At 42.8% G+C, this 12,465-nt stretch overlaps 1 protein-coding gene across 1 annotated transcript in view; it reads left to right on the top strand.

Moving 5' to 3' along the window:
- LOC117519456 (collagen alpha-1(XXIV) chain) overlaps positions 1–12,465 on the top strand; it is a 240,449-nt gene that overhangs the window by 94,282 nt on the left and 133,702 nt on the right. Inside the window, 4 exon segments of the mRNA XM_034180800.1 lie at positions 1,163–1,216; positions 3,953–3,997; positions 4,747–4,800; positions 10,604–10,648. Coding sequence (XP_034036691.1) covers positions 1,163–1,216; positions 3,953–3,997; positions 4,747–4,800; positions 10,604–10,648 — 198 coding nt within the window.

The following is a 12,465-nucleotide window of genomic DNA, read 5'->3' on the forward strand; positions in this document are numbered from 1 at the left end:
ACACCCACCTCTGCAAAAAACAGATGGTTACTTTCAAGAAATAAAAGAAATGTTGATGGACCTCAGGTCTGCTTGGGGGGGCGGGGGGTACCAGCCGAGACTCAAAGCAGTCTTGTGAAGTGATGATGCAGTAGCCCTTGTTCCGGTGTTTGACTTGACCTGATACTGACGTGGAGCTAGAGCTGCATCAGGAAGGGCATCTGGCATACATCTTGTGCTAAAGTCTCAGTGCACATCTGGACCAGATCCACTGTGGCCACCCTGAATAAACAGGGGCAGCCAAAAAAAAAACAAAAAAAAAACTTTAAACCACCCTCCTTTTTTTCCACACTGTACATTTTGAATCTCTGCTGAAAATATTAGTGAAACCATCAGGATGTCTGAGGTCTGATGATTATTGTAACCCTAAGGAAGTGTTCAAGGAACTTTAAAGCTTTCATCTTCTTTAAATAAGAACACTAACCTTGTCTAAAAGTTAACAAGCGCTGCTTCAAATATGCACATATTGCCTCAGAGCCATTATGTTGATTAGAACAGCTAATGACACCAAAAAGACATCTGCAGTGGTCAAGCCTCAATGATTTTTAAAGTCCTCAAACACAGTTTTTGGTCTATACTTTTTAAAAGTTTACTTTTTGTTCATCCCCAAAGGGAAATTCTTCTGCATTTAAACCCATCTGGTTCCAAATAAGACACAAATTCTTCATATTAGCACACTCTTCCTTGGCAAAACGTAGTGAAAAGAACAAGAACCCCATTTTCTGACCGATGCAAAGTTTTCTCTCAGTAATCAAAAGTACAGATAATTTGTGTATCACCTGTAATATCAAGAACACCATTATCAGGTTCTGAAAAACTTCATTTGTTGGAAACATGTAAATAACTCGGGAAATTACTGAAACATACCTCAAGTACTGTTACTTGTTTATATTTGGGGTACAGAGGTCAAACTCTTCTTCTCAGGGTCCTGGTTACAAAACCGCACCAGCAAAATGAGGTGGATTTGAAAGGGAGTGACTGTGGAGGATAACAGAGAGTATGATAGTGAGGGGTAATCCAGCTGGTCCTGTTGCTTCATTTCATGCAATTATATTTTTAAATGTGAAATTGTAAATATTTACACATCATCTTGGAAATACAGTATGCTTTATTTGTTTTCCAGGGTTTCATTGGGCCTCCAGGTGGAGCTGGGCCTCCCGGACTAGAGGGCAAGAAAGTGAGACCAATTTTATACTTATTATGTCCATCAAGGACGTAATATAAATCACCAGCGTTTATTTGTCTGTCTGTTAGCAGGATTACATCAAAACTACTGCACGGATTTTGATGAAATTTTCACCACAAATAGATAATAGTCCATGGAAGATTCCATAAAATTTTGGAGGTGATCCGGATTTCACTTTATAAAGGCTTTGAGCGATTACTTCAAAACTACTTCACAGATTCTCAAGAAATTTGTACCACAGACAGATATTAGGGCATGGAAGACTCCACTGAATTTTGGAGGCGATCTGGATCCGAATCCAGATTCCAATCAAAATTTCCCTTTATATAGGCTTTGAAGAATTTCTTCAAAAATACTTGACAGATTCTCACCAAATTTGCAACACAGATAGATATCAGGGCATGGAAGACTCCACTGAATTTTGGAGGAGATGTGGATCCGGATTGACGGACATCAGAAATCTCTGATTGCTCTCGTTAGTTATGGGTAGCCTAGTTGCTTTTAAATGTACACCAATATGTAGAGCTGGGTTTGATTCCTGTTTGGATTACCTGCCTGAGTCATTGGAAAAGATATAACCCCAATTCCAATGAAGTTTGGACGTTGTGTAAAATGTAAAAAAAAAACAGATACAATGATTTGAAAATCCTCTTCAACCTATATTTAATTGAATACACCACAAACACAAGATACTTAATGCTCAAACTGATAAACTTTATTGTTTTTGTGCAAATATTTGCTAATTTTTAAATGGATGCTGCTCCAAGCAACGTCTTTTTCAGGGATGTCCCTGCATATTTCAGCAAGACAATGCCAAGCCACATTCGGCACGTGTTACAACAGCGTGGCTTTGTAGTAAAAGACTGCGGGTACTAGACTGGCCTGCCTGTAGTCCAGACCTGTCGCCCACTGAAAATGTGTGGCACATTATGAAGCGCAAAATACGACAATGGCGACCCCGGACTAATGAACAACTGAAGTCATACATCAAGCAAGAATGGGAAAGAATTCCACCTACAAAGCTTCAACAATTAGTGTCCTCAGTTCCCAAACACTTACTGAGTGTTGTTAGAAGGAAAAGTGATGTAACACAGTGGTAAACATACCGCTGTCCGTTTTTTGAAACATGTTGCAGACATCCATTTCAAAATGAGCAAATACTTGCACAAAAATAATAAAGTTTATCAGTTTGAACATTAAATGTCTTGTCTTTGTGGTGTATTCAACTGAATATAGGTTGAAGAGGATTTGCAAATCATTGTATTCTGTTTTTATTTACATTTTAGACAAAGTCCCAACTTCATTGGAATTGGGGTTGTACTTCATCCACATTGTCTCAGTCCAATCAGCTGTAAATGGGTGTCAGCCTTTCCTGGGGAGGTGACCTTTAATGAACTGGTGTTTTGTCCAGTGGGAGTTATACTTTATGGAATCCTGAGATAAGAACCAGCACCAATGTGTGTCAGGGCTTATGTAGGTTTAGTTCTTCTTCACCTCACATAATCTCTCTGTTATTCTGTCAGTCTCTGTTACTTTTTCCTCCAGTTTCACATGTATCTATTTCCTTTCTTTATTTTTGAATTCAGCTGTGTTGTTGCAATTTATAAAAAATTATTTCTGTATTTTTTGTAATTTTTTCCAGCTGCTCAGTACTCAGTAGATTCAACTTCTCTCTGCTGCTTTTAACTACCATGTTGAAGTAAAATGTGCTTTGTAATGATTATGTTACAGTCTTTAGTTGTGGGTAGAAAATATTTAATACTTCTTATTTTCATTCTTGTAAAGAAATCTGATTTGCAAAGAGATCCCTTTCTTTATTTCCTTGTTATGGCTTACTGCACAAGAGCTTGTGTTTTATTTTATACTATTAGATTTATGTTTTTGGCAAAGTGAATTTCCCACAATATATTCCAGTAGCTACATTTACAACAAACATGCTCTGTGACACTGCCATAGACTCTATCAAAAATATAATTATTTTCCAGTAGCTGAAGTCTGATATTACATAAATTAAATGGCTATACAGTATGTGTGTCAAATATGTAACATATATACAAACATAAAACAAAAGCTATGAGTCCTATATAGCCACTGAGACTCATTTATGCCCATGCATATCTTGGGCAAGGTTGGGTAGGATTACTTTGAAATGTAATCCAAAAGTAATCAGATTACAAGTAATCCAAATGTATGTACATACATACATGTAATCCACATGTATTCTTTCAAAGTAATCCTACCCAACCTTAATCCTGGGATACCATAGCGTGAAGGGGAAGAGAGTGACTTTCCCTGGATCAGATGCCAGCCAGTCCTTCACAGGTTACTTTCTCAAGAAATGTCGCTACCCATACTATAGGTGGGTTAACTGACACAATGCAGTTGAAGTGTCTCACCCAGGGACACAGTCAGGGGTAGTGTGAATGGGAATCAATCACAGGTCTACATATACATAGTAGTAGTTATAGTTAGAACTTTAAATTGTCCACAGGTGTGCGTGCAGGTGTGAATGTGTTTGTTTGTCTGTATGTGGCCCTGTGACGGACCGGCATCCTGTCCAGGGTGTACCCCGCCTCACGCCCTGTGACTGGTGGGATAGGCGCTAGCCCCCGTGACCCTTAATTGGAGTAATGGGGTATAGAAAATGGATGCATGGATGGATGGATGGATGGGTGGGTGGATGGGTGGATGGCTATAGTTAATGTTGCCTTTCATTATTTTTTTTAGGGTATTCCTGGTCCTAAAGGGAAATCTGGCCCAAAAGGAAGACAGGTAATAATGACATATTTACCATCATCGCTGGTGTTCAGCATCAATAGCATTGGTCTTTGATGCTGTTGGGATGAGACTGGGCTCAATAATAACAAAGATAAAAGACAGATAATTCTTTTAGAAGATGAAAAGCAGCTCACTATGCTCACTATGTCACTATATCACACATAAAATCTCACAAAACCTTTATTTTGGCACAGGACCTATCGTACCATGTTTGGTGCAACATGGCATTGAAGGAAAAACATGCAGCTAAAATAAGATAGCAACAGATGGAATGTCTGGTTCTGGCCCTCTTACTGTGAAAACTTAATGTTTTAAAAACAAACCTTTTGCTTCTCTGTGTTTATGCTGCCAAGCGGGAATGCGGCCAAGTATCTTTTTTTTTTGGAATGCTGAGCTGTGTCTGGCTTACTAGATCACAGGCTGTTATAAACCAGTCTGCAAACTCCCCCAGATACTTTAATGAGTATTGTTTACACATCAAATGCTAATATGTTCTTAAGCTTTTGTGGTAAATCCAGATTAAATGTGATAAGTAGCAAAGCCTCCATGGGTTGCATTGGTTGCCTGTGGATAAAGTAACTATATTAAGGACAGAAAGAAATAAATTCCATGTGCTCCTCTTTGGGAATTCCCTCAGTTTAACTCAATATTTAAAACTTAAATTGGGCCACATGCTGCATTATTTGGTGGGTAACGTGCTGACCCTTTGTAATTAAGTCTGTATGGTTATAAATCCCATGTAGGGTGTGATCGGTGACATGGGTGAGAGGGGACCCCCCGGTCCTGATGGCAGCCAGGTAAGAAGTCTGGTATTTTTTATCTTCAGGTTTTTTCTCTTTCCATTTTCTATTTTTTATTCCTGTCCTTCTTTCTGCATGAGTAGGTCTTCATGCTTGATCCCCATTTTCTTTAATCAGTGGCTGGACATCCATCAACTAGAAGGTAGCCCAGTGGTCTCCAACCATGTGCCATAAATGCCAGACGTGGTGCATTCAGTGAGTGTAACCATCAGCTGTTTCAGTGTTTAACACAACTTCAAGTGTGTGGGGTGGAGTTTATCATTCAGATCCTTTGGTGCAGTGTGTGGTTACATTGAAAACCCGCACCTTCTCTGACCTTCACTGCAGATGGATGGAGACCACTGCTGTAGTTCATCTTCTTGATAAACTCGTTCATATATTTAGAGTCTGGTATGCAACTTGAATGTCGGTATCTTCATGAACTTGGATAGGGAGGTGGATATACAGTATGTCATGTTTTGGACAGATTTTAAAATACATGGCAGTTGCAGGGAAACGATACGTGTTTATAAATTGGCATATATTGTGACCTAAGTAATGAATGGTTGCATGTGATTCCATCTCCACATCATCTCTGTTTTTTTAAATGTCCATTTTGCTTGCCTGATATATTATCTCTGAGTCAAAATAATACAAACCAAAGTTACAGCTGATGAAAGTTTTTTTTATCCATTTTAATGTTTTGTCATAAAATTACAACTTTGTTTTGCATTTGGGCCCACCAGCCTTGGCATGGCGACTGCGGGTCACCATGGGAGTCTTGGCATGGTAAACGTCAGTCACCATGCCAAGACTCCCATGGTGACAAGCACATTACTATTATTCCTGTCCTTGTAGATTATTAGCCCACATTGCTTCTTCAAACTGACCCTGACTCAACCCCATGGATATTGGCCTACCCACTAGGCAAACCATAAGATTCGTAGAAATGTTTTTTGTTCCAGCCCCTTAAATGAGCCTAGTTTATGTTGGGAGAACCTACAAGAGATCTATGCCCTGATAACACAGCTTTGAACACAAATTGCTTCACCAAAATGTGTCATACCTTAGCAGGATGCCTTCTGAACTCCACTCATTAGTGGATGTAAGCATGTGGAAACCCAGGGTAAAATCAGGAGGTTCTGGAGATTAAAGGTGTATACCCATTTTGTTTTTCACAAAATTGACAAAAACGACTTTTTGTCATACTGAGGACCCGAACACAGCTCTCACTTTGTGAGTTTTGAGATTGGATGGCTCAGAAAAGGGACCCCCTCACTTCAAACTCCCGCAACACCTCCCACAGCATCTTCTGAGGTACCCAATCATACGCCTTCTACAAGTCCACAAAACATATGTAGACTCGGTGGACATACTGCCCGGCTGCCTCCAGGGTCATTGTGAGAGTGAAGAGCTGGTCAGTTGTTCCACGTCCAAGATGGAACCCGCATTGTTAGTCTACAATCTGAGATTCGACTTTTGACCAAGTCCTCCTTTCCAGCACCCTGGAGTAGACTTTACCAGGGAGGCTGAGTAGTGTGATGCACCTTTAGGTGGCACACACTCTCTGGTTCCCCTTTATAAATATGGGGGCCACCACTCCTTTGGCACTAACCCGAGTGCCACGCAATGTTGAAGAGACGTCTCATCCAAGACAGTCCCTCCACACCCAGAGCCTTCAGCATTTCTGGATGGATCTTATCAACCCCTGGGTCTTTGCCACTGTGAAGTTGTTTGACTACCTCAGTGACTTCCATCAGGGAAATTGATGATGATCCCCCACCAGCTTCCAGCTCTGCCTCTACTACAGAGGGCGTGTGATGCAGGTGTTCCTCAAAGTGCTCCTTCCAGCGACCGATTACCTCCTCATTTGAGGTCAACAGAGTCCCATCCACACTCTATACAGCTTGGATGGTTCCCCATTTTCCTTTCCTGAGATACCGTACGGTCCTCCAGAAGCACCTTGGTGCTGACCGAAAGTCCTTCTCCATGGTTGCTCTGAACTTGTCTCGCTCCCGCTGCTTTCCCAACCCTCCTCTGGGCCTGTCGTGCCTTACAACTGCCTCTGGAGTCTTCCAAGATAACATATCCAGGAAAGACTCTTACTTCAGGCGAACAGCTGCTCCGACCACCGGTGTCCACGACATTGTTCAAGGGTTACCGCCCCTTGAGGCACCTAAGACCTTCAGTCCACAGCTCACAATCACAAAATCAATCATCAGCCTTCGGCCTAGGGTGCTCTGGTACCATGTACACTTATGAGCATCCTTATGTTCAAACGTAGTGCTTGTTATGGACAGTCCATGGCTAGCACAGAAGTCTAATAACAAACAACTGCTCGGGTTTAGACCAGGGAGGCCATTCTGCCCAATCATGCCTCCTCAGGTGTCCCTGTCATTGCCCACATGTGCGTTGAAGTCCCCCAGCAGAACAACGGATTGCCCCACTGGAGCCCTCTTACAGGACTCCAGCCAGGGACTTCAAGAAGGCAGAATGCAGTACATACGCACAAACAACAGTCAGAGTCCCCCCCCTCCCCCCCCCCAACCCAAAGGCGCAAGAAGGTGGTCCCCTCATCTCCCGGGGTAAACTCCAATGCAGCAGCGCTTAGTCAGGGGCTTGTGAGTATCTCCACACCTGCCCGGCACTCACCTTGGGCAACTCCAGAGAAGAATAGGGTCCAACCTTTATCAAGGAGAGTGGCTCTGGAGCCGAGGCTGTGCGTGGAGGCAAGGCCCACCAGATATAAATGGTAGCACTCCATCTCCCACACAAGCTCCAGCTTCTTCCCCCACAGCAAGGTCATGTTCCACAGCCCTAGAGCTAGCCTCTGCTGCCGTGTCTGGTCTGTTGAGGCCCTCAACTTGCACTGCTACCCATGGGCCACGCACTGACCCAGAAGTTCCCTTGCAAGTGGTGACCCCACAGGGTGGACATGGAAAGTCCACATTGCCTCTTCGCGCTGAGCCCAGCTGGGCTTCTTGGCAAGCCCAGCCACCAGGCGCTCGCTGATGGGCCCTCTGTGCAGGCTTGCTCCAGATGGGGGCCCCGGGCTTTCTCCGGGCCAGATCACATTTCTTCTGCTTCACTTGTCCATGGAGTCTTTGTGAACCATTATTAATCTGGCCCCTCGCCTGAGACCAATTTGCAATGGGAGACCCTACCAGGATCACGATACCTCCAGACAACACAGCTCCTGGGTTCATAGGAACACACAAACCTCTCCACCATAATAAGTCAATGGTTCTCATAGAGGCAGTAAGTCAGACTCATTTCCGATGGAGGTTGGCCTCTGCCAGGGCTGTGCCTTGTCACCAATTGTGTTTGTGATATTCATGGACAGGATATCGAGGCATAGTCGGGAACGGGCTAGGCCACTTCAGGACCTTGAAATGCTTCTTACGGAGCCACTCCTTAGTTGCCTTTAGTTGGCTGTGTGTTTTGGGTCATTGTCATGCTGGAAGACCCAGCCATGACCCATCTTTAATGCTCTTACTGAGGGAAGGAGGTTGTTTGCCAAAATCCTGCGATACATGACTTCATCCATCCTCCCTTCCATAAGGTGCAGTCGTCCTGCGCCTTCGCAGAAAAGCACCCAAAAATATTGTTTCCACCCACATGCTTCACGGTTGGGATGGTGTTCTTGGGGTTGATCTTATTCTCCAAACACGGCGAGTGGAGTTGATACCAAAAAGCTCTATTTTGGTTTCATCCGACTACATAACCTTCTCCCATGCCTCCTCTGGACCATCCATGTGGTCACTGCAAACTTCAAATGGGCCTGGACATGTGCTGGCTTGAGCATGGGGACCTTGAGTGCCCTGCAGGATTTTAAACCTTGACGGCCTAGTGTGTTGATAATGTAATCTTTGCTACTGTGGTCGCAGCATGGAACCCCAGACTGAGGAAGATTGGCAGTCATCTTGTGTTTCTTCCATTTTCTAATAATTACACCAACAGTTCCCTTCTCACCAGCTGCTTGCTTATTGTCCTGTAGCCCATCCCAGCCTTGTGCAGGTCTACAATTTTGTCCCTGGTGTCCTTAGACAGCTCTTTGGTCTTGGCCATGGTGGATAGTTTGGAGTGTGATTGATTGAGTGTGTGGACAAGTGACTTTTATACAGGTAACAAGTTCAAACAGGTGCAATTAATACAGGTAAAGAGTGCGGGACAGGAGGGCTTCTTAAACAAAAAGTAACAGGTCTGTGAGAGTCAGAATTCTTGTTGGATGGTAGGCGATGAAATACTTATTTCATGCAATAAAATGCATATTAATTATTTAAAAATCATACAATGTGATTTTCTGATTTTTTTTTATATTCTGTCTCTCACAGTTGAAGTGTACCTATGAAAAAAAAATTACAGACCTCTCAATTCTTTGTAGGTGGGAAAACTTGCAAAATCGACAGTAGATCAAATACTTATTTGCCTCACTGTATGGTCATGAGGGTTGGGTGTAAACGGCAAAAATTAGTTTCCTCTGGAGGGTGGCTGGGGTCTCCCTTAGCCTCCTAGGGCCTGGCATCCACATATGTGGACATGACATTTTTGGTTGTCTAGACCATAATACTAAGTTTTGTTTCATGAGAACCTCCGGGTCTTAGGAGGTTAGAGATAGGGTGACAAGCTCAGTCCTTTGTGAGGAACTTGGAGTAGAGCTGCTGCTCCTTCACATTGAGAGGAGCAAGCTGAGGTGGTTCGAGCATCTGGTAAGGGTGCCTCCTGGGTGCCTCCCTAGGGAGGTGTTCCAGGCATGTGCAGCTGGGAGGAGACCCTGGGGAAGACCCAGGACTAGGTGGAGAGATTATATCTCCACACTGGCCTGGGAACGACTCGGGATCACCCAGTCAGGAAGGGACGTTTGGGGTCCCCTACTGAAGCTGTTGCCCCAGCGACCCAGTCCCGGATGAGTGGTTGAAGATGAGTGAGTGACTGATGGCTTTTTGTTGAAATTGAGTCTGTCTTTATTTCTGTGGTATCTCACAAAATTACAGCAAATTGTATTGTTGGAAAAGTATTTATTTTGGGGGATTCCATGACAAATATATTGAGTTTGTTTCATCAGAATTAGCAGAGGACATGAATGAGTAAGTGTATGTGTTCTACCTGTCCAGCATATATCCAGCAAAACTTTAGCTTGAAACATGTCTGTATTTTTTCTGAGTTCTTTCCAACAGGATCTCTGCTGGCTTATGCCTTTTTGCTGCGTCTGTTGCTGTCTTTTAGTTTCCATTTTCTGTTGTTGTTGGATTTGTTTTTTTGTTTTTTTGTTTTTTTTTGGCACTTCCACAACTGAAGATCAATGTGCTTTGTAATAGGGGTATGTGCAATTTGGATATGTGTTTTAGGGATATGTGCAATATGTATGAGCCATTTGTGCAAAAGGGATATGTGCAGTATTGGTGTATGTATCAAGTTATGTGCAGTATGCACAAGTTATGTAATTATGTCATGGCAGTTTTATTTGTGCAGCTCTTGGAGTCCAAGGCAAATTTCCCAGAAGGGATAATAAAGTGAATCGTATCGTATCGTATCGTATCGTATAATCACATTTCTTCAGCTCTATGAGACTAACACTAGCATTTGCAGCCTAGCAGTGCCCTTTAACTCTCAAACAGCATGACAGGAAAAGTGTATCATTGCATGTTCTTACTCATGCAGTTAAAAATTCAAAAATCCCTCCAACATGTGCCCAGTTCTTCACAGAATTGAACATCTTCATAGGTTTAGGGTATGGACACATACAGTGAGAGAAATTCCACTGGAGTCTTGTGGAATGTTTAATGCTGTGTACTTAGGATGCTGGTGTGATGTTTCACAGGGGCCTGTTGGTGGAACTGGAATTGGTGGCTTTGCTGGTCTGAGGGTGAGTATCACCTGCAAAATGTAAGATTCTTTACTGAATTGTTGTTACGTGTATATTTCCCATCCCTAATCCAGATGCATGTTGGATTTTTCTATTTACTTTGCTCACAGTTCTGCTTCTGTCCTTCCACCTATTTATCTTAAAGCTTTCCTGTGCTGTTGTTTTTTTGCATTTTTTTGCTTGGCTGGTTTGGATGATTGATAACAGGACGTGCTTTGCTGCTCCATGAGTCATGACTGTGAATTTTCATGCTGCCAGATTATCTCGAGAAAGAAATATATTGCAGCACTCAAGCCAGGTTTTTTTCTGTTTTTATGGCAGCAATAATAATCTTTTCTGCTACTGAGTGTGTAGAGCTGGTCTCAGGTGACTGCCAGGTTAAGAAGACCAATATTCATGTGTTTTCAGAATTTAGTTGCCCGTAAAGCTGGAAGTAATTTACAATGAAGCAAAGAAGACCTACGAGGGTTATCGCAGACTGTTCCACCCAGTTCAAAGAAACAAGCATCCGCTCACCGCTTTGTAAAATAATCTCATGTGGGGTTTTTTTGTTTGAATGTAGTGGGACTAACAGAGCAGTAAAGGGACCAGCTGTTAGGAGCGTGGGGATCACGATTGTCACGGTGCAGTAGAAAAGTATGCCGTCTTTTAAGACCAAATGTGATGCAGGTCTCTGCAACCCCTCCACAGTATACTGGCATCAGCAACACTCCTATCCCATCATTTCAGGCTTTATTTAAACAGTTTGCCATCACATTAGGATTTATTGGGGTACTTCTCATGCGACTGTCTGGTTCTGGACTCATCTAGATGAACTACCTTTAACTCAGCTACTGGCCGTAACTCAGCTTCATTGCTGACGCAGATGGATGTTAAACATACAAATGTGCCGCATGCTTTTAAGAAACATCAGCATTTATTTAATATGTCGTATTTTTTCCTTTGTAAGCACAGATAAGGACACAGGGTGTGGGCCAAAAATCAAGATTTTCCCAGTGAATTCTGGCATTCATTTGGATGTGTTCTGGCTCTTACACTGTTTAGTGATTGGATGGATTGGGTGTTGGGTCCTACATTGGCCCTGAGGGGTGTTGGTGTTTATCTCTGGATTCCGTAGCGTCAAGCGGAAGAGAGTCTATCACTCCCCCTCAACGGAACGCCAGTCTGACACATGTCATTTCCGCAGCTGAGGCCAGTACCCATTTACAGCTGGATGATTTGAGACAATGTAGATTAAATGTGTTGTCCAAGACATGGGTACACAGTATGAGCACTATTTGAACCCAGGTCTACATAGGCCAGCTCCTTAAACAATCAGCTACCTGCTCTACGTGATGTGTTGTGTGCGGTTGTGGAATCCAGTGGCTTAGGTGACTCCGTTGCAGAGGAAATGTTTACTCTCCTTTACTTTGTGGGTGATGCAACGATCTTTGCAAAATCAATTGATATCCTGATTGCAGCATCAGAGATGGTAATAACACTGTTAGAAATGCCTGGTATTTTTACAGGAAATTCCTGGCAACTAATTGCTGAAAATTTACAGTAAGAAATATACAGGAGGTTGACTCTATATTTAATACGCTACAGTATTGAATTTACACAGTGGGCTGCTGTGATTTTGCAGTATACTGCTGTAATTCTTTATATATGCATATTTACTGCAACTCAGTTGCCAGGAATGTCCTGTAATATCACCTCTTCAGGAGCAGGATTGGAGACCTCTGCTGCAAAGACATTCACTTATATCAGCATTAACATTCAAGCCTCCAAGTCATCAGCCACTGAGGTTGAGAGATAGTTGAGATATGCTTGGGAAG

This window comes from Thalassophryne amazonica, chromosome 10 (genome assembly GCF_902500255.1).
Source record: "Thalassophryne amazonica chromosome 10, fThaAma1.1, whole genome shotgun sequence".
In the NCBI taxonomy this organism is placed as follows: domain Eukaryota; kingdom Metazoa; phylum Chordata; class Actinopteri; order Batrachoidiformes; family Batrachoididae; genus Thalassophryne; species Thalassophryne amazonica.